Here is a 23,328-nt window from a genome sequence, read left to right on the forward strand (position 1 = left end):
GCAGCATTGTACTTCTAGGCACAGCCCTGAACAAAGGAGGAGTTCACGGATAAACTGCACCCTCCCAGGAAACATGTTGTTGAGGCAGAATTCCTCCAGTGCTCCCCTGAGATAAGAGAAGAGAGTATTCTATGGCCGTGCATTACAGAGCAGCATACTCACCTCCTGGTGTCCAACCAGGCCACCAGTGAAGAAGAGGTCAAAGCTCTGGCTCCACCCACTCCCTGCTTTCTCTCACCCAATTGCTCGCAGAGGAGCACTGGGAACGCATCTCCTATTCTCCATTTCACAAATGAAGCCAGGATCTGAGCAGGTCTAATGAAGCTGTACAGGGATGTGGGGTGACTCCATCACATGACTGTGTTAGGCCCAACAAAGGGTTTTTTCTTCATGACAAATTATAACTAGGGATGCCAATTTTGGTTGGACATATTCCTGGAGGTTTCATCACATGACAATGTTTAATGAAAGATTAATTTTTAATTCATGGAGACTCCAGGGCAATCCTGGAGGGTTGGCAACCCTAATTATAACTTGAGCGTTGCCCTCAACTTGAGGTCCTGTCGACACACAAAACCCTTAGGTGTGGTGGTGCTTTTATCTCAAGTTTGCTGCCCATCAGGGTGTGGAGGCTACAACTCAAGTTACCACAACTCATCAGCTGCTATCACAGGGGTCGACAATCTTTCAGAAGTGCTGTGCCGAGTCTTCATTTATTCACGCTCATTTAAGGTTTCGCATGCCAGTAATACATTTTAACGTTTTTAGAAAGTCTCTTTCTCTAAGTCTATCAGATATAACTAAACTATTGTTGTATGTAAAGTAAATAAGGTTTTTTAAAATGTTTAAGAAGCTTCATTTAAAGTTAAATTAAAATGCAGACCCCCCACCCCCGGACCGATGGCCAGGACCCAGGCAGTGTGAGTGCCACTGAAAATCAGCTCACATGCCACCTTCGGCACACATGCCATAGGTTGCCTACCCCTGTGCTATCACAATCACTCTGTAGCATGGACACAGGCTAGCTCCAGTCAAGTGCTGCTAAGTCCTCCAACATCTTCCCACAATTCCCTCCCATGTGCCCAGAAAGGAGATAAATTCTCCTGTAATTCACTGGGAAAGAATTCATAGATCAGCTCAGTTTACTGCAGTGCAAAGAACCATGGGATATGTCCCCTGAAGTCTTAGTGCAGAGGTGGGCAAACTACAGCCCGCGGGCCACATCGGGCCCATGGGACCATCCTGCCCGGCCCTTGAGCTCCTGGCTGGGGAAGCTAGCCCCCGGCCCCTCCCCTGCAGCCACACCGCCAGGCAGGCAGCGCTCTGGGTGGCGGGGTTGTGCGCTCCTGCCAAGAAGCATGTCTGGCTCTGGCTGAGCAGCATGGCTGCCACACATGCTGCTCTGAGCGGCTTGGTAAGGGGGCTGGGGTGTTGGATAAGGGGCGGGGGATTCCAGGGGGGCAGTCAGGGAACAGGGAGCAGGAGGGTTGAATAGGGGGCAGAGTCCTGGGACAGTTAGGGGTGGGGGCCCCAGGAGGGGGCTGTTAGGGGACAAGGCACAGGGGGGTTGGATGGTTGGGAGTTCTGAGGGGGACAGGAAGTGGGAGGAGTCAGATAAGGGGTGGAGGCCAGGCTGTTTGGGGAAGCACAGCCTTCCCTACCCAGCCCTCCATACAGTTGCACAACCCCGATGTGGCCCTCAGGCCAAAAAAGTTTGACCTCCCCTGTCTTAGTGCCATACATGAACAAGAGCCGTGCCAGCACGGACATAGGTGCTTTCCCTGGAGCTAGGTTAGAGAGGGGTAAGAGAGTGTAGACAACTGGAGGTAACTCTGCAATGAAGACATACCCACAATCTAGTTTTAGGTAGTGTTTCTTGCCCCACCCTTCAAGGTTCCATAGAAGGAAAACATGATTTAGCTCCATGTTCTCACTTGCTTTGTGTCAAAGCCAGGTTTACTTTCTGTTCTTTTTCTTTGACTTTCAGGCCTTCTTGACAAAAATCTGGTGGGGAGACATGTCAACAAGCACTCCGATCCTGAAGTTAATCTGCGGATTCTGGTGTCCTCTTCTAATCTACACCAATCTAATAGCATTCAGGTATAAACAAAACATTTGTGGGTGTCAAAGCTGTCCTGGGTTGGGGGGGGGGAAGAATCAGTAAGAGACAGTGAAGCGAAAAATATGGCGCGCACACAGAAATAATCAGAGAAAGAAATGAGGGTGAGATTACCTCTGGGCAGAGGGGCCAACGGAAGGGCTGGTCAGCCATTAAGCCCTAAGGATATGTCTGCACTGCTGCTGTCAGATGTCATTCCCAGCGTGGGTAAAGAGACTTGTGCTAGTTCTGCTCATACTAGTGTGCTAAAAGTAGTGTAGATGTTGCAGCACAGGCAGGAGCTCAGAGCAGGGGGGCAGGCAGATGTGAACTCAGGCAGCTAGCTCAAGCCACCACCTGTGCTGCAATCGCCAGCAAAGCTAGTATGAATCTGGGAATCAACCTCCCAGCTGCAGTGTAGACATAACCTAAGAAGCCTTAAGTGGTATTTAGTGGTTGGATGGGCCTTGTGCAGCCCCTACTATGCTTAATATGTGAATGTATTCTCTACTGGTGAGGTAACTCGGTTCTCTTCATGTATAATAAAGCCTGCATCTGTAATTTTCACTCCATGCATCTGAAGAAGTGGGTTTTTAACCCATGACAGCTTATGCCCAAATAAATCTGTTAGTGTTTAAGGTACCACCGGACTCCTCATTGTTATTGTAGGTTCCCTTCTGTGCTGGATCTTCAGCTTGCCCGCTACAGGATGTGAAATACACAGCCTGGCCGGTTCTCTGTAGCCACATAAGAGCTTCTTACCAGGGAGAGATCCCAGGCCAGGCCAGGCTGCTGTAACATAGCTGCATAGCTCTCCGTTCAGCAGTGAAGAGCTGCCTTCCATCATCTTTCAATAATAATTATATTTTCTTACAGTGAACAAATACAATCAAAGAATGAGCCAGAGACATTCAGAGAGCTAGAGAGCCTAGACACAGAAAGGACTTTGCTTTTTTCCAAGGAGGGGGATAGGTAAGTCTGAGTCAATCCATTAATATCGTTCGGAAGTTGAATTAAGACACAACTGTCAAAGCACAGGACATTTCTCAGGGATTAGTGACTAGCTGATAACCCAAAGGACAGCTGAGGTGCCCTTGTCAGTCATTAATCCTCAGAAAATGCCTTGCGCCGAGGTCGTTATTGTTATTACTGTGTATATGGAAAGAGGGAAATAAATAGAATGTGGCAGAGCTCTGACCTTGCCCCTGTGGGTCCCACGCTTCTAGGTGGTTTATGCTAGCCTTAGTGACTCACTGTGACCCTCCACGTAGCCCTTCTCTCTCTAGGGCCAGGATTATAGTCTACTGAGCCCTTTTCATCATAGGCCAGCAAGGAGGTTGGTGAGAGAACTCCCACAGTCTCTGTTGTCCCTACAGGCTTATTCAAGAACAGTTGAGTCTCCTGTCCTGACAGGGACCTGTCTTCCCTTCCCAGGAGGTGTTTCTGTAGTGGCGGGTTGGAGGGAACCCCGGGCCCACCCTCTACTCCAGGTTCTGGCCCAGGGACCTAATGGCAGCAGATGTTGGCAGCCAACCTTTTACTGCCAGAGTTGCTACATTTCCCTGGGCCACTTCTCCACAGCTCTCCTGCTTCTCCCTTCTTCACCCTTACCTTAGGGCTCCCTTACCGATGGTTTGAGGGTGTCTTCATTAACCAGCCCTTCAGCCGCACTTCCTCTCCCCTGGCTCCCTGGCTGTCCTCTGCCTGACTGGAGTGAGTCCTTTTTATAGCATCAGTGGGGCCTTAATTAGAGTCAGGTGGTCACATTAGCTTAATGGCCTCACCTGACTCTTCGCAGGTTAATTAGAGTCAGGTGTTCTCATTAGCCTGGAGCAGCCCCTGCTCTGGTCAGTCAGGGAACAGAAAACTGTTAATCCAGTGGCCAGTATATCTGCCTTCTGCTATTCTGCTGTACCCAACTGGCCTGGGTCTATCACAAGGAGCATGCAGTTATTTTTAAATGAACAAAGCAACTTCAGTCAGTCTATACAGCTCATACCGACAGAACTGATGGCCGATGTTTTAGCCAGATTCTCTCAAATCTCCTCTTAGCATTCCATTCAGCTAATGACAGCTGCCGTGTATTGGATTTAAGGCCTAAAACTGCACATGTCTGAGTAGCAGGGTGCTGAAAGACATGCAGAAAGCAGACTCTGAACTCATGCAACTTTGGGATCTGAACTTTCTGATACTTTATCCCTCTCTACCCAGGTCTTCACAGCCAAATCCACAATAATTATGTTTAGTATAGTAGCACCTAACCATTTCTATCCCAATCAGAATCTTCTCAGGCTAAGTGATAGAAACACATATCATAAGAGACAGGCCTTGCTCTGAGGTGCTGAGGGTATGGCAAGGGATGTCTGTGATTGGTTGTTAGCCCATGCTGAACCCATGTCACCATCTCTACACTGCTATTGTTACCCATGCTAGCTAGATTAAACCTAGGACAAGTACGCCTACCTATACTACAATCACACCTTCCCTTATAGCATAGGCATATCCTTTATTTATAAATAGACAAGATGTAGAACTGGAGAAAGCGAAGTATTATCATCCCCATTCTGCAAATGGGATCCAGGCAGAGGGAGGTTATTTAACTTGGCCACAGACACACACAAATTCTGCAGCAGAGCCAGTGATTGGACCCAGTCTAGTGTCTTAACCACAAAAGCATCTGTTTTAGATCTGAAGGTGGCCAAGAGGTTTTCACCATAAATCAGGAAAGAGATTCTCCCTGTGATAAATACACAACTCCCACTGATGCTAAAGGGAGCTGAATACCTGGATCAGACACATGCAGTACAACAGACATGATTAAATCATCCACATATTTGATTTTGTTTCACTAGCATTCTTTGAAAGGTCTGAAAAATTGAAGTTGAGGGAATGTCATATAGTGGACAGAGTCAGAACTCTGTTTTTATTCTTAGCTTTGACATTGAACTGGTAACACTTTGGGAAAAGTCACTAGTTTCTCTGCTTGATAATCCATAAAATGGGTATAAATAGCACCTCTCTCTCAAGAAACCAGTTATTAATTCATGTCTATGAAACATTTTGATGTCCTCATATTAAAGGGAGGGATATGGTTCTTGGCCAGTATGTTTTCTGTTCCATTTGTTATTGTCTCAAGAGTTTATATTAATATGGGATTTCTCTAACTCCCAGGTTTGTTCCTTTTTCTGAATACCAAGTCATAATTATTTGTTTACGACATCAGTCTGTTGCCATGGGAATAGCTATGCTCATGTCACAAATTTAGTGTTATGACAACTGCTCCCTAGAGAATCAAGCAGGGAGAACAGGCTGGCTATGAAGTAAAATATTTAGAAATTAGAAATAGTACCAGGAGAAATAAAAAACCCACGTAGAATCAATTGCTTTGTGTTTTGTTTGAGTTGCAGAGGAAGCTTTCCCCAACGTGCACATCCCTTATTAAAAAGAGTGATCTCCTTCATGTCAAGGAACACAAATTTAAAGGTGCAATAACATCCTTAGTCTATAGTCAGCAATTTAGATGGAAACAAGTACAGCCAGGGGAGACAGCAAAGTAAAAAAATATATACAGCGTGAGATTTTACTGAATTGGATTGCTGCCAAAAATGGGGGGTTTGCATTATATGCACAGAATAACTTACATTTACACTGTATAGCACTTTATATACTGAAGGACTGCAGCACGTTTTGCAGGTATATGGCCAGATTTTCCATCAGTTCCCATAACACTCAGGCAACCACAGTGCAGCCAGTGCTTACATTAATAACTTACAAGCCTGACTTCTTTACTGAAAACTCCTGTCAGACTTTTTAGTGAGTATAACTTTAAGCCTAGGACCGGACTGAAATACTCTTACTCATATCGAGTAGTACCTCACTTCTTGAATAGTTCCATTGATTTCAGCAACACTACTTGAGGAATAAGGTACTACTCGATGTGAGTAAGTGTATTTCAGTCTGGTCCTAAAGGAACACACATGTTTAAAATCATATATTTAAAAAGAAAGTCCTCACCTATGTGAAAAATAGTACCTTGGTTTATCAGAAACAAAATACGTTTTAGAAAATAAATGTACTTGTCAGCATTTATGGTGCCTGTTCGCTTTTCATGTCTCGCTCTCATTTTGGACAATGAATAGTAACGAATCCGTTTCCCTTTTGATCCTCATGCACTAGTATGATGCTGCAGTGTTTGTGTTGCAAATGCTCAAGCGGTATGTTTAAATCCTAGCCCTCCTCCAAAAAACAAAAACAAATCATGCACACACACAACACCAAAAGACCGATCAAACACTAAGCAAGCCTGCTCCACTGTACTGAAAAGCAAATACCAAGTTAAAGGAATGAAAAGATGTAATAGGTTTGGTACAGTTTTGTTTTAAAACATACAAAGCTTAAATGCTGCCTGGCAGTGTTTCTGCTATGACAAGGTGCTTCCAGTGACTTCAAGGAGAATTTACACTATCAGGGCCAGATCCTCAGCTGGCATAAATCGGTATAGTTCCACTGATTTCAATGGAGCTCCTCTAACATGCACCCACTGCAGAGCGACCCTTGGCACTGCACAGGATCAGGCCCAGTGTTCTTTTACAAACCGATTTTAAGAAGCTATAATTATAGCTATAATTTGCTCTCTTTGTTTTACAGGGTAGATGTCAAATTAGAGAAGCGGAGGTCGTCTGAAAACATAGCATGGGCAACATTCATGTTTACTCGCTGGAAAAAGTTTTGGAGTGCCCCTGTAACAGTATTTATGGGGAATGTTATCATGTATTTTGCTTTTCTGTTTTTATTTACCTATGTCTTGTTACTGGATTTTAAACCACCACCACCTGAGGGGCCTTCTGTTAAGGAGATTATACTTTACTTTTGGGTTTTTACATTGGTCTTGGAAGAAATCCGACAGGTCAGTAACCTCATACATACCTTCACAATAGTGTGCTAAATTCAGGCAGTAAGATTCAGAGTTGATTCACAGGCTGTGTAATCCCATTGTCTTCAAGAGTGGAATGTCAAGGACAGCTTCACATAGGAAAGCACTAAAAATTTTCATTGTGCTGCACCTTTTCATTACCCAGAGAGGCCTGTGTATTTCCTCCTCACATACACCCAGCTAACATGCCGGTCCTCCATCACACACAGCTGCAGCGCTACCCTTTTTCTTCCAGGAGAAGCTCCAGCTGCTACCAATATTCTAGATAGATTGCTGATGCTCTGGGATTGCTGAGTCTTTCCTCTGGTCTAACAGCTATCTGTTTACCTATCCTGCTCCGCTCACCACAACCAAGCTCCATTCCCCCAGAATTGCTAATCCACCCTACTTCCTCCTCTTGCAATGATCCCATCTGACACTGTTTTGCCTCCCACTTCGTCCAGAATATTATATATTTTTATATGCAGGAATGAAGAGGTTAATGAGTTTGCCTCTTAAACAGTTTAACTTTTGTTTTTCTAAAATGCTTTTCAGTTCAGGCCATTAGGTTATGTTTAGATTTTTTTTAAGATGTCTCCATTAATCTTGCAATTGTTTTTAGAATCTCCTCAGCTGCCTGGTTTAGCAGCTGAAATGGTGTGTCCACAATACTGTAGGGAACTGCCTAGTTTGTATATACACAAATGGCCTCTATTGCGGGGTACCTGGACTCCTTACCTTGTTGTCATAGACCCTGACCCTAAAAGAATTAGTGGGCCTTCTCCTTTAGCTCAAGCAGTAGGGGACCAGTGCTCCTGAAGTATGAGAATCAGGGTTATAGCCCCACTTTTACTAGGAAGGTCTGAACGGCCATGGCTTGCAACATTGTGAAAGCTCGGAGGGCGACCACCAATTTGTCACAAATCAGCTGAGCGTATTTTAAAGATGTTATGTCGGACTGTTGTATCCTGTAGCACTAAGGTGATCACAGAGGACATTTGGGCTGAGGATTGTTTGTAATACATCCGTAAAGCATCAAGAGCCCAATTTTGACACATGGACACCTAAGTAAGAGAGCCAACTGCTGTCTGGATGCTCAAAGCTAGTTAGTGGCAGTTTAAGCCTCCAGGGTTTGAATATGCTGTTTAGGCGCCCATGCCTGGAAATTGAGATCAGTCTGATTGAAAAGATTTTTATAAAACAGAAACAAATATGGCCAACTCCCAATGATGAAAAAAAATTATGAGTCAGCTCCAAAAAACTCATGAGATTAACTTAAATATCATGAGATTTTTTAAAAATAATATATGCTGGGTTATTTTCATTTGCTTTCTGGGGCCTGAGCTTCCGGTGTGCAGTTGGGTCATATTTTCAAGCTTTTCTCTATTACCATGGGGGTCAGAAATATACCTCCTTTTAAAAAAAAACCAAAAAAAACCCGCTGAGATGCTCATGTAATCCTTTGATTTGAGGAGCTGGGGCTTGCAGAAAAACAGCAAACATCACAGGACTCACACTAAAATCACAAGAGCTTGCAAGCTAACACTGACAATTGTTGCTCCTTTGCAGAGTTTCTTTACAGATGAAGACATGAATTTAATTAAGAAATTTAAACTGTACGTGGAGGATAACTGGAATAAGTGTGATATGGTGGCCATCTTTCTGTTTATAATTGGAGTGACCTGCAGGTTGGTATCTTTCAAGAGTTTTGCCCCTGTATCCATTTCATGTGACATGGTCAGATATCTGTCATGTGGAGTCAGATAGGCATGTACTAGAACATGGACTATTCCTGCCACACTTCACAGGAGGCTCATGCATGCATCTGAGGGAAGGCTCTGATGGCTTTTATTTTTCATCAGTTTTGAAAAAGTAGACTCTATATTGGTGGTAAATTGGGGTGAAAGCACCCCTCTATGAGCTCTAAATTTCCACTGGACTAAAGAGGCTGTCACACAGACTACAGAAAAACGCATCTGGCACATAGAAACACTTGCAGAGGGAAACACCATTTCCTCTTTAAGACTACATCAAGTCAATGTACTCACTTATCTCACCTCTCTGTAGCCCTAGTGGTTTATATGGCCTCATCACAGCTGACATGGGGACGCTGGTGTTCCTGCAGTAGCTGGATGCTTCTCATTGGCAGATGTTACATTCTTTTTACAGTGCGATGGTTGTGGCTCATGTGAGATATAAACCCTAAGCACGGATCCTTTCCTTGCCAAGATTCCACATTGAACCAACATGTATAACTCTAGAAATAAAGTGTCTGGGTGGTGTTTGAGGCTGTTTCATTTGGTCTGTTTTGCAGAATGCTGAACTCAACATTTCAAGCCGGCCGTACAGTACTTGCCATTGATTTCATGGTGTTCACTCTGAGACTTATACATATTTTTGCCATTCACAAGCAACTAGGGCCAAAGATCATAATTGTGGAAAGAATGGTGAGTATGAGCTCTCCCAAAGAGAAATTCTTGTGGATTCTGCAGTGAAACAAACAAAACAAAAATTTGAGCATTATAATTTTAAGGAAGTCAGTGTGTAACTCTGCTTTTGTTAAATCCTCTAGTTTGGCTTATACTGCAGCATCATTAACTGCTATTACCAGCCAGATGTGGCTCCTCTCAAAGAGGTCTGTAGCACAGATTTTGGATCCAAGTCAGCATTGCCTTGCACCTTGTGTAGTCATTTACCCCAATGCATTTTACACCCATTAGCACAGCTGTAAGTGATTATACAAAAGTGCATGGCAACTGTTAATCAAGCCCTTTGTTCTTTTCTTCCTTGTTCTCCCCTGTTTTACTCCCTTGCAATTTGGGAGGCTGCACAGGGGGATTGCCATTTCTTTCTTTCTCCTTCCCCACTGTCCTGGTGTCTCTTTTCCTGTTCCCTTTCGGTTTAAATATAACTGCTTGTCTGGTTCAGGAGTTAGAGCTCCAATCCTTAGAGGTATTTTGGCTTCTGAGTCTTGTTGATTTCAAGGTGAGTTAGGTGTTTCTATACTTTTGAGGAGCTGGGCCTGTGTTCTTTTGGAGCAAAGAATCTGAAATGGGAGACAAGCCAGTTACAGAAGAACTCTGCCATTATGTCAGTGGCAGGGAGGAGCATAGCCCTGTAGAGATCATCTGGGTTAGTGCCTGGTGGAGGTAGGACTGCTTTCAAACCATAATTTATAATGAAAATGTGTTAGTACTCTGTGTGTTATAAGGCAGAAGTGTCGATACAGTGTTTTCATTTACTACCCTACAGCTGCAGGAAATGTCCAAGAGTTCCAGTTACTGCACATGGGTACAGACCTGAACAGTTTGGTGATTTTTGTTTGGGTATGTTAATCATATAAGTCAAACAGCACATGTTAACAATTAACATGGAGTTAATCTGACTGTAAATGCTAATATAGCCATGTACAAACATTTGTTTCCCATTCTAGCTCTCCTAGGGCTCAGCAGAAACTCTATTTTAGACAAAGCTTAAGATTAATAAACTTAAAAGCTACCAGACTGTTCACATCTGTGCACCACTGGAATAACTGGAACACGTATATCCCATTGTTTGGACTACCAAGAGGATAAACAAAAAACATGTATTAATGCTTGTGCAGTAGTATCACATACACAGTACTCATAGGTTTTTATTGCAAATTATGCTTACAGAATGCAAGTGAGAGTAACTCACAACTGCAGCTTCCAACTCCTCCAGGCTGAGTACTAGGCTAAACCATCACTATGAACAAGTGTTTGTGCAGGGTCTACTCCATTTATAAAAGGGCTGTCAAGCAATTAAAAAAATCAATCACACAATGTATCACACTGTTAAACAATAATAGAATACCATTTATTTAAATATTTGTGGATGTTTTCTACATTTTCAAAGTGTACAATGCTCACTTTATATTTATTTTTTATTAAAAATATTTGCACTGTAAAAACAAAAGAAATAGTATTTTTCAATTCACCTCATACAAGTACTGTAATGCAATCTCTTTATATTTAGAGTTGAACTTACAAATAGAGAATTATGTACAAAAAATAACTGCGTTCAAAAATAAAAAAATGTAAAACTTTTGAGCCTACAAGTCTTTTCAGTCCTATTTCTTGTTCAGACAAACAAGTTTGGTTACATTTGCGGGAGATAATACTGCCCACTTCTTGTTCACATCACCTGAAAGTGAGAACAGGTTTTCTCATGGCACTGTTGTGGCCAGCGTCGCAAGATATTTATGTGCCAGATGTACTAAAGATTCATATGTCCCTTCATGCTTCCACTGCCATTCCAGAGGACATGCGTCCATGGTGATGATGGGTTCTGCTTGATAACAATCCAAAGCAGTGTGGACCGACACATGTTCATTTTTATGTTCTTAGTCAGACGCCACCAGCAGAAGGTTGATTTTCTTTTTTGGTGGTTCGGGTTCTGTAGTTTCCACATTTGAGTGTTGCTTTTTTAAGACTTCTGAAAGCATGCTCCACACCTCGTCCCTCTCAGATTTGGGAAGGCACTTCAGGTTCTTAAACCTTGGGTTGAGTGCTGTAGCTATTTTTAGAAATCTCACATTGGTACCTTCTTTGTGTTTTGTCAAATCTGCAGTGAAAGTATTCTTAAAATGAACAATATGTGCTGAGTCATCATCCAAGACTGCTATAACATGAAATATATGGCAGAATGCAGGTAAAACAGCTGGAGAGATACAATTCTCCCTCAAGGAGTTCAGTCACAAATGTAATTAATGAATTATTTTTAATGCATCATCAGCATGGAAGCATGTCCTCTGGAATGGTGGCTGAAGCATGAAGGGGCATATGAATGTTTACCATACCTGGCACGTAAATACCTTGCAATGCCAGCTACAAAAGTCCCATGTGAATGCCTCTCACTTTATGGTGACACTGTAAATAAAAAGCAGGCAGCATTATCTCCCGTAAATGTAAATAAACTTGTTTCTCTTAGCGATTGGCTAAACAAGAAGTAGGACTGAGTGGCTTGTAGGCTTTAAAATTTTGCATTGTCTTGTTTGAGTGCAGTTATGTAACCAAAAAAAAATCTACATTTGTAAGTTGCACTTTCAGGATAAAGAGATCATACTCTAGTACTTGTATGAGGTGAACTGAAAAATACTATTTTTTTTGTTTATCAGTTTTACAGTGCAAATATTTGTAATAAAAAATAATATAAAGTGAGCACTGTACATTTTGTATTGTGTTGTAATTGAAATCAATATATTTGAAAATGTAGAAAACCATCCAAAAATATTTAATAAATTTCAATTGGTATTTTTTAATTGTGATTAATTTTTTTGAGTTAATTGCATGAGTTAATTGCATGAGTTAACTGTGGTTAATTGACAGCCCTAATTTATAATATATTAAGTCACAGAATCAATTAACATTTTACAAGGTGAACAAAAGCTCTAGTCTTGAGACGGCCATAAAATATGAACTTCATCCTGCTGCCATACAAGTCAATGGGAAAAACTCCCATTATCTTCAGTGGTACAGGATTGAGCCCTACATCAAAGAAAGAGAACCGTATTTCACTAAATGATATTGGCTCCAAAGATATATCAAATGGGATAACATCAGACTTTTCCCCTTGAATAGAAAGGCAAGCGAAAACTGCTTAACTCTTATTCATCTTGCTGTAGCACTAGTGGTTTCTAAAATAGGGCAAATCCAGTTATTTAATGAAATTCAAGTAGCAAATAAAGATCACAAAGAAATATTTCCTGATCATCCACTGCTCCTTATTAGCAACTGCAACATCACAGTCTCCATGTATAGACAAATTTGGAATGATCTCAGGCCACAAAGTAAATTGGCAAAAGTCTGAGATACTCCTACTATCTCTTGTCTGTTTTAGCTTGTTTTACTAACTGGAATTTCAAATGATCTCCTGCAGGATTAAAATACCTAGGCTTTCAGCTAGCTGTCCAATCATAAAATCTAATTAAAATGAATCTATAGTCACCACATGAAATTAATAGGCAGCAATTTTAAACCAAACAAAAGGAAGTATTTTTTCACAGAACACACAGTCAACCTGTGGAACTCTTTGCCAGAGGATGTTGTGAAGGCAAAGACTATAACAGGGTTCAAAAAGGAACTAGATAAATTCATAGAGGATAGATCCATCAATGGCTATTAGCCAGGATAGGCAGGGATGGTGTCCATAGCCTCTGTTTGCCAGAAGCTGGGAATGGGCAACAGGGGATGGATCACTTGTTCTGTTCATTCCCTCTGGGGCACCTGGCATTAGCCACTGTCGGAAAACAGGATACTGGGCTAGATGGACCTTTGGTCTGACCCAGTATGGCCATTCTTATGTACAGTCACTAATGGACTGTTTCAAATCAGATATGGATGGGACGAAATATTTATTTTCCAGTGGGAAAAAGTTATTACACTTGAAATATGTATTTGTTTTTAAGTAAGTATTTTAGGATATAATTACTTTTGCTTTTCTGGAGAAACACAATGTTTAAAAGTAGAGGGTCCTAGAAACTAATCTTCAACTATATTACTCAGCAGAGAAACCCAATCAAAATTTACATGAACCTTGCATGGGTCAACGTTTATTCTAACAGCTGTTCAGAATTCTCCAGTGAGTAACGTCATTTGGGATTCAGTGTTGGAATGGGGAGTTTTAGCAGAACATCAGATACTTTTCAGATTATCCTGTTTTCAACAAGGCAGGTCTCACAGAAAACCTGTGTTTGAAAACCTCTATAAGGCACATTTTTAATCACGTAAGGATCAGAGTCTGAATTAAAGCATGCCCTTAGCTGGAATGGTCAGCAAAGAGGTCACAAAGGGGAATCCTGATCACAAAACAAGAATAGTATGATGGCAGAGGGTTAAAAAAGAAAGTGTGCACAAGAATTTCTCTCATTCCACCTCAAAAAATAAGCTCTTAAAGAAACAAGAGAAACGGCTCTGTACATTAATAATTTCAGTCAACATTTTTTTCTCTCCTTTAGATGAAGGATGTTTTCTTCTTTCTCTTTTTCCTGAGTGTGTGGCTCATTGCCTATGGTGTGACAACTCAAGCCTTACTCCATCCTGATGACAGTCGAGTAGAATGGATATTCAGAAGGGTGCTTTATCGTCCTTACCTTCAGATATTTGGGCAGATTCCACTGGATGAAATAGACAGTGAGAAATTGGTTTTTAACTGATCAGACCACCATAGAATAAGTACCATTAATCAGAGCACGGGCATCCATACTGGGATTGCCACTTTCTTATCTTTGTTCTGTAGGAAAAAGTCTGCATGTTATGATGTAATGACTTTTCGCACTGCAATATCTGGATGTTATAATGTATATTGTCAAGTTGTGCTGCAGCATCAATGCAGGCCTTGTCTACACAGTTAAACTGAGTTAGTTAAACTGGTGCAAACCCTTGGGTTGATAACTTATTTCAATGACTTATTTTATTAAATTTGTTCCGAATTGACCTAACTGAAACCCAAATAAGCCTAGTGTAAACTGAAATTAGAGCATTTACACAGCCTTTTGCACCAGTTTAACTAAATCAGCTTTAAGAAAAATCACAGCTTTAGTTAAACCAGTGCAACTCTGCATGTAGACAAGTTCTTGTACTTCAGAGTCACAATCAGGAAGCAGCACCACCTTATGTTCGGAGTGAATTATCCAAAACTGAATGAGGCTGGTAGCCGTATGGTGAGATTTCAAACAATATACAAAAACAAACCAATTGACCCACCAGAAGTAGAAGTACATGAACATAAGAGTACTTTGGTGGCATTACCCATGGAGAAACAGAGTAAATCCAGAGAAGGCCATATTCTAAGGACATCTGATAGAATGCTACAGAATCCCCATTCTAAACATTAACAATATTTAAATCCAAATCAAGCATGAGGAAATAGAGAGTGATCCAAGAGGTACAATGGGAATAAACAAAGCAATTCACCCTGTTTATTAGCAGATGAAAAGATGTCTTGGAGAAGCTGTCAGAGACAGGATGAAAGTCAAGACAGCACGTTGCTGTGGAGAGTTTTCTCTTGTTAAATGCATACCCAGGAGGTGCCAGCTAGGAGCCAAGAGTGTGGGCAATCACAGCTGCTAAAACTAAGAACTCGAAACTAATTGATAAGAGATTAGAAGATTTACAGGACAGGCTGGGGATGCTAGAAAAGACAATTGAACGTATCTATTTTCAGGATTCCTGAAAGAAAATTGAAGTTTGAAAACATGCTTAGATGTTCAATTAATAACTACAGTTTTAAAAGAGCTTCAAGCACGTTTTCCTGAAAGGCGAAATTCTAAGGTGGTAAACATCGCTGAGTCACACAGAGGGGGATTGTTTAAGATGAAGAGAATAGACCATAGGCCTCAATAGACTCTGAAAACCTCTTTTTGGACATTTCCTAATGGCCAGTTGTGAAGGCCATCTCGGCACTGGAGCAGCAGCAGCAAAGATCTGTAGCTCTGTCAAGTAAGTCTTGCCGAAGCTGCATATCCCTCACATTTCTAAAGCAAGGGCACATTGTATATACAATATGGATGTGTATATTGAACCCACATTAGAAACTTTGGCTCTTTCTTACCCTCTTGTTCACCTAAAAAGTTGAGTCGTCTGCTGCTTTCAGATGAAGGAATTATTCCTGTAGCTCAACCAGTAGAGAGTCATTCTTCTAACAGCTGAAGCTACAAACCTGGCTCTTGGTGTAAGCACCCCCATGGGGCTTGAAGTCTAGTAAACCTGAGACATTCAGAATGACATTCTCTGGATGGTTACATCTAGCAGAGATTATATCTCATATTGAGTAATCAATAGACACTGCTTTTGATTTGTATCTTAACAGAAAATGCATTGCTTGTTGTCTGAGTTTCTCGTTCTTAAAAGAAGACAGGTTAAGGGATGCTAATTCAGCCATTGTTCACACTCTACTTATCTTGACATATAGTACCTCAAACTTCAGGCATAAAGTTAAATTCTTGAGCCAAATCCATCAACTTGATGGCAAACAAACTGAGAGGCTGTCATTACCATTTTAATGATTAAACATGGCAGCAGAACACACTATGTCTGCACTGCCATTTAAGGTATAGTTGTAGGGTTAAGCAAACCCATGCTAGCTTTAATCCAGCTTGCACAGATGACAATTATAGTGAAGATCTGCTGGCATAAACTAAATCTGCATGGGATGAACAAGCCCACCAGGGATGCTGGGTACATAACCTAAATTCCTAGCTTGCACCAGGCTTTGTGCCACCGTATCTTCACTTCTTCTGCTATTTGTACTAGCTCAGTTAAAGCTAAAATTACATTACAATTACACCTCAAATTGCAATGTAGATGTATAAAACTACTGTTTTATTTTCCCTACCTCCCCCCATTGCAGCATCTCGTATGCGTCTTGAGAACTGTACCTCTACCCTGAAAAGTCCGCAGGAAAATTCACCATTATGTTCTAATACCTATGCCAATTGGCTTGTCATACTTCTGTTGGTCACTTTCTTATTGGTCACCAATGTGCTACTTATGAATCTCCTGATTGCTATGTTCAGGCAAGTGTCAATTAATTAATTCTGAGATGGGGATTGCGGGGTGGGAAGAGAAGGGTTAATAAAAATGCATGCATACATATACATAAATGCTTCTCTAAGCATTTTGGATCTATTAGCAATTTTACTAATTAGTGGTAATCTTCACTTTGCAGGTAAACTTTTACAAGCACACAGTTTTTAAATTTACCCTCCCCCTTTTGCTATATCCCTCAAAGGAAAAAAAAACCAAAGGAAACATTTTTTCTTTTTTACCAAAAAAAATCAGGTAAAATCTACATATATACAAATCTGCAGGTGAAAGCAGCTGTACACCTGGCAGACCTGCCCATAGAGGATCCTCTCGTAGGGGAATCCCTTGACTGGTTTAGGGGCTGACATGGCCCCTTGAAGACAATGGAACTGTGCTGATTCATACCAGCTGAGGATGTGGCTCAGTATGGTTGCCTCATATAGATTTGGTCTACACTGAAAGGTTAGGTTGGCAAAGCTATGGGATGTGAATTTTTCATGGCCCTGACTGACTTAGCTACACCAACCTAACTTTTAAATGTAGACCAGACCACAGCCTTACTCTGGCAAACTACAGTCGCCATCTTTAGAAAGGTTTGTGCCTTATTGTCTGTCTGAAGGCAATTACTGCAAGTAATGTAATCTCTAGTGAGGTGCACATACGTTATCTTTTATTTTAAAGAGGAACAATGAGAGAGTGATAGTGGGGTGGCAATCACTCAGGCTAAAGAAAAAATGATACTTTTGATTCTATAGTAATAAATTTTAGGATCATGGAGGGAAAAGCTTAACATAGTTTTTTTTGTTTGGCTAAAGTTATACTTTTCAAGTTGTTCAGGGCAATGCAGACATCTTCTGGAAATTTCAGCGGTACAACCTGATTGTGGAATACCATGGTCGTCCAGCGTTGGCACCACCATTTATCATTATTAGCCACATGCATCTGATTCTCAGAAGAATCTTCAAAAAGATGGAGCACAAAAAGGAACATCTGGGTGAGTTGTTAACAAACAGCTAGCAACTAGGTGATTCAGAGGAGCCTTACCACAGGTGGTGAATAAGAAACAGAGGAGAGCAAATAAACTTTCAAAAAACAAAAGCTTCTATTTTCATTGATATGTCTTCATTCATAAACATTGTGAGAATACATATGTGAAAATATGATTTATAATCTAGCTTCTGAAATAAGAGGGTTTAATGTTTTTCCAATATAATTAAATGGCCATGTTTGTACTTTTAAAGGTGAGTAAATAGGCTGGATTAATGAAAGGATAATAATTTTAATTGGAGAATTTTAATGAATAAACTGCTATTTCTGTTATTAATCTGCTTCTGAATTTTAGCAATAGTGCATAGGGGGCATCCTTAAAACCATGTATGGGTTCTACTGTCTCCAGTGGAATTTCCCATTAGAGAGTAAGAGAGGGAACATTGCCAGAAATGGTAGCATCTTTATTATTTTTAAAGGTAGATCTTTTTATATGCACTCACTATACTTCAGCTTCTAATACTCATTTTGCAGTGTCCTCTATTAATAAAGAGTGCATACAATTTAATAATATCAGCATGTTTCTCCTGCAGTAGGTCCCCCTCATTCCATTTGTGCAGATTGCCAATATGCTGTGGAGTAGAATTCCAGGTGCTGGGTTTGACCTATAATGCTCTAAATTGTTTTGGGACCTGGCTCCCTGAGAGACCATCTCTCCCATCTTTTGGCGTACTGCTGTAGTCAAGGTCAGCAGTGCCACTGTAGCTGGAGCTCTGTCAAACAGGAGGGGGCTGCTTGCAGAGCATTCTCTTTTGAATTCACTCCTTCCCCTGGGGGGCCAGAGCCCAGAAACATTAGCCCTCAAGGCAGGCTGCAAGGTCCATTTTTTACCCAGGCATTTGCGGAAGTTGTGTGAGCTATTCACTGCATTTAAATTGTTAGTATGAAATTAAATGATGTCCAATTGCCCAGAGGTTTCCATGGCCATCCATTTGTCTTTATAAATCAAATAAATAAATGCATTTATATTTGAGTATTAAGAGGCTGAGTTTATGATGTTTTATTTGCAGTGCTTGAATACTGCTTAATTATTATTATTATAGCCTAGACAATAAAGTGCATTTGAACCCAAGTCTCCACAGGTTAAATCCCATTTAGATCACGGAAGGAAATGGCCATTGTATAAAAAGACTAAATATTTAACAACTGGCTGCATGCACAATTCCACTGTTGAAATAGCAATACTATATATTAAACAAGCCTGAAAAAACAGATTCCTCCTCCTATTCTGTTGCTATTAATGTAACTAAAACATTGTTTCTATACTTTAAAACAATGCTCAAACCATACAAGAGAGACAAGTATCCATTGTTTCACCGTCAGGTGGTTATATGGCTACAATTGCAATTGCAATTGCGGGGGTTATAATAGAAAGCCTGACATAAACTTCAGCTAAACTGATCCGCACTCACACATCAAGAGTAGGGTGGTGAGTTTGTAAAGGATGTTAGGAGCTAGGGGAAGTACCTAGGTTCGACAGTACAGGATAATGGCAGTATAAACAGAACAGGAAATGCATGAATCAAATGGAGAGAAGTGAGCAGAGTTATCTGTGATAGGAGAATGCCTATCAAAGTGAAGATCCACAAGATGGTAATTAGGCCTGTGCTTTTGTATGGCTCTGAATGCTGCACACCGAGGAACAAACAGGAGCAAATCTTGAATACAGTGGAAATGAAAATGTTGAGATGGATACCTGGAGTTACAAGGACGGACCATATTTGGAGCAAATGAATTATGGGAAGTGTAAAGGTGGCACCAAATACAGAAAAGCTGAGGGAAATCAGGCTTAGATGGTTTGGGCATGTGAAAACAAGATCATAAGACTATATAAGGAAACAGGGTGTTAAACTTAGAAGTGGAGGGTAACGGCAGGGTTGAAAGACCGTAACTAGATGGTTGGATGTTATACAAAAGGATTTGATTAACTGCAGACTCTGCAGAAGTGTTTCAAGACAGACTGGAGTGGAGAAGGAATCAAAGAGTCAACCCCATATAGATGGGATTAGAGTTAGATGAAGAGGAGTTAGGAGCTAAGGGAAGGCATTTAGACTTTCTCTTTGTAGAAGCTTCATCCCAGCTCTTTGGATCCTTTCTGCTCTTTCTCCATAACACCTTTGAGCCTCTGGGATTCCTGCCTTTAAAGTAAAACCTGAAATAAATAAATGAAGGACTGGGCCTCTGACTGTCCTGCCTCCAGCTACACCACTACCTCGATATAACGCCACCCAATATAACACGAATTTGGCTGCAAAGCGGTAAAGCAGTGCTCCGGGGGCGGGGGGAGGGGCAGGGCTGCGCACTCTGGTGGATCAAAGCAAGTTCAATATAACATGGTTTCACCTATAACGCGGTAAGATTTTTTGGCTCCCAAGGACAGCGTTATATCGAGGTAGAGGTGTATTTCTAACTGCCAGTCAGCTCACTCATCTCTTTGTTGGAGTCTTTCTTTTTCCTTCACTGCTATTTGGGGAGCACTGGTAAGGTCTGACAGTCAATGAGTAACCAACCTGTAATATTTGTAAATACCTTAGAACTGCAGTATTTGTGTAACAATTCAATAAGCCTGGGACATTCATAAAAGCAGTCTTGAATGAGGTCACATCTGGGCTAAAGCAAGACAGTTTAATAGAAAGATCAACACCCTTACAATGAAGAAATGACTCTAAACTTTGCACTTAAAGGAAAACTTGTAAGCCACAATTCTTTACACTATAACCTGACACTTCTGCCATAGTAAATCCACAGTTTATCTTCCAAATTTTAGCATGGCAAATTTACAACTCACTTACCTTCCTTCCTGTACACACATGCCACACCCTGCCCCCCCAACACACACATGTGTTTTGATAAAGGTGTGTTTTTTATGTCTTTTTCCACAGAAAGAGATCTGCCAGACAGCCTGGATCAAAAAATCATAACATGGGAGGTGGTCCAAAAGGAAAATTATCTCGCAAACCTGGAACAAAAGAAAAAAGAAAGTAACGAAGAGAGACTAAAGAAAACATTTAACAAGTACATTTCTGTTCATCTTTCAACATTTCTGACCCCGTTTTTTGATGCAGTGATGGGTGAACCTTGTTGCTTTGCAGGTTTGGATTAGGGTTGCCAACTTTCTAATTGCACAAAACCTTGCCCTGCCCCTTCACTGAGGCTCCCCCACTCACTGCAGCCCCCATCCTTGCGTCACTCACTCTCCCCCACCCTCACTCACATTCACTGGGCTAGGGCAATGGGTTAGGGTGTGGGAGGGGGTGCAGGCTCCAGCTGGGGGTTTGGGGTTCAGGAGGGGGTTCTGGGCAGGGGCCATGGGATCCAGTGTAGGAAGGGGTGTGGGCTCTGGGAGGAAGGTTGGGTGCAGGAGGGGGCTCAAGGTTGGGTTAGGGGTACGGAAGGGGGTGCAGGCTCTGGGAGGGAGCTCAGGGCTGGGGTAGAGGGTTAGGGTGCAGGGTCTGGGAGGGGGTTCCGACCTGGGGCAGAGGGGTTGGGGTGCAGGCTCCAGCCAGGTGGCACTTACCTCAGGTGGCTCCTGGTCCACAGTGCAAAGGCAGGCTCCCTGCCTGCCCTGGCTCCGTGCTGCTCCAGAAGTGGCTGGCATGTCCGGTCCACACCCGCAGGCACTGCCCCTGCAGCTCCCATTGGCCACAGTTCCCAGCCAATGGGAGCTGCGGAGCTGGGGATGGGGACAAAACAGGGAGCTTCTCTGATTGCCCCGGCGCCTAGGGGCCAGACATGCCAGCCGCTTCTGGGGAGCTGCACAGAGCCAGGGCAGGCAGGGGGCCTGCCTTAGCCCTGCTGCGCCGCTGACCAGACTTTTAACGGCCTGGTCAGCAGTGCTGCATGACACTATGTGGAGCAAGACATTAAAAACAAAGTGCAGTTAGTTTGGAAATACGCATCCTATGAGAGCTGTAAAGTTCTCACTATCCTTGAGATATAAAGACCAACCAAAGTAAAATGCATCTGAAAATCATGTTGGAAATCTCATTGTTTCAGAATTTCTTGCAAAATTTCCTGCACTTCCTTGCTTTAATCTGGAAATGCTAAAAGAACAGCCTTTTACATGGTACTTTAGCCCTGGTTCTTCTGATTCTGGTTATGTTCACAGTTGAGGGGAGGGGAACCCTGGGCTCAGGGAGGCTAGCTGGAGCCCAGAGGCCACCCGACCACGGCCACCAGCCCGCCCTCTTCCCACCCCCTGGCTGCCTGAGCGCCACCAGCCCCGGAGCCCTAGGTGGGCAGCACAGCCCCCCTCTGAGTCCTGGAGTGCCAGGGAGTGGGCAGCACAGCCCCCTGCAGCCCCTGAACACCAGGTGGGTGGCACGAGCACCGGCTCCAGCTGCCCGGAGTCCCTGGCTGTGAGTGAAGGTCTTTGACTCACCTCTGATGAACACCACTGTGGCCTAGCGGTCTGAGCACATGACTTGAAGTCAGGAACTCCTGATCCTGGCTCTCACACCGGCTCCTCATTGTTATTACAAGGGAATTATTAATCATGTTTATTAAAGTAATGCATAAGGACCAATCAAGAAGGGGGGCCTCAATGTGCTAGGTATTATACAAACAGAGTAACAGACTCTGTATCCCAAAGATCTTACAATCAAAACAAGCCCGGGTTGGGGGACTCAGTATAACAAACAAGGGATGAACAATGTGATTGCAGCAAAAGTCATGTTAGTTCCACAATGTTTTTTAAACCTAGCTTCATTTACACCACATGAAAGAGGAGGAGAACATTATCTGACAGGACTATTGTAAGGACGAGTTGATTTTTATATAGCATTCTGAAGATGGGAACTACTAAGTTATTACCTCAAAATATACCACATTATTTTAAGGGAGAAGTAAGCTATACATGTAAAGCAACACCTAAGGCAACGTGAGTAAGCCTTCTTTGGAGAGGCATTTAATAACATGACTCAAATGCAGTAACTATTATTGTGAAAGATAGCCAGCACGTTGCAAAAGTTTCATTCAAACTTCAGTTCTGGCATATACAGACCACACTGAAATCAATTAGCTCTGCTGTCTAATGGTTTTGCTTTGAGTGCTCTTTCAAAGCAAGTCTTTGCCTTTCTAATTTATATCATAGTTGGAGCCTAGAACAGCCTATTTGAATATGCAGCGAAAATATTCTTCCCCTCCACCTAATCGATACACAAAAACTGCCTGATTTGATTGTTTATTCATAATAACTTAGAACAATTAGATTATTTTTACTTTAGAGTCATCAAAGAATCGCAGACTTGCTTTAGAACTGTGGCCCTCGGAATAAGCAAGATGGGCAAGCACAGCCTGATAGCTCTTATAGCAAACAATAAAAATACATCTAAGTGCCTCCTAAAAGAGCCTTTTTTGATAATGACATTGTTAGTTTTAAATATTGTAAGTTAGGGATAAAGTTACTGGTTTGGGGGATGTCGGGGGGTGGGGCAGAAGAGAGAATAAGTAAGAACCAGCTTTAACATATCTGCTCCTGATATGAAACAGAGCCATAAACCTTAAGAAGTTGGAAAAGGTTCAGATAAATACCACCTTTTCGGCTTTCTACCCTTGCTGGTGGTGGGCAGTAATTCTGGCTGCACTGAAAGGGTCATTCTCCTGTCTCCAAAAATTTCATCAAATCTGTAGCCTCACAAGATGCATAGACTAGGAACATATTCCTTGACCCCTGAGCTATAGAATACATTAGATCCAAACAGATTCCTTGACCCCTGAGCTACAGG

The 23,328-nt window shown here is 42.1% G+C and overlaps 1 protein-coding gene across 1 annotated transcript in view; it reads left to right on the top strand.

Moving 5' to 3' along the window:
- Nucleotides 1-23,328, top strand: part of TRPM5 (transient receptor potential cation channel subfamily M member 5) — an 84,305-nt gene that overhangs the window by 56,431 nt on the left and 4,546 nt on the right. The window contains exons 15-23 of the mRNA XM_045014386.1: nucleotides 1,988-2,100; nucleotides 2,975-3,070; nucleotides 6,746-7,004; nucleotides 8,580-8,698; nucleotides 9,325-9,457; nucleotides 13,987-14,161; nucleotides 16,380-16,545; nucleotides 17,371-17,549; nucleotides 20,485-20,617. Of these exons, the coding sequence (XP_044870321.1) occupies nucleotides 1,988-2,100; nucleotides 2,975-3,070; nucleotides 6,746-7,004; nucleotides 8,580-8,698; nucleotides 9,325-9,457; nucleotides 13,987-14,161; nucleotides 16,380-16,545; nucleotides 17,371-17,549; nucleotides 20,485-20,617 (1,373 nt within the window). The remainder of the gene's footprint in view (nucleotides 1-1,987; nucleotides 2,101-2,974; nucleotides 3,071-6,745; nucleotides 7,005-8,579; nucleotides 8,699-9,324; nucleotides 9,458-13,986; nucleotides 14,162-16,379; nucleotides 16,546-17,370; nucleotides 17,550-20,484; nucleotides 20,618-23,328) is intronic.

Source organism: Mauremys mutica, chromosome 4 (assembly GCF_020497125.1).
Source record: "Mauremys mutica isolate MM-2020 ecotype Southern chromosome 4, ASM2049712v1, whole genome shotgun sequence".
Classification (NCBI taxonomy): domain Eukaryota; kingdom Metazoa; phylum Chordata; order Testudines; family Geoemydidae; genus Mauremys; species Mauremys mutica.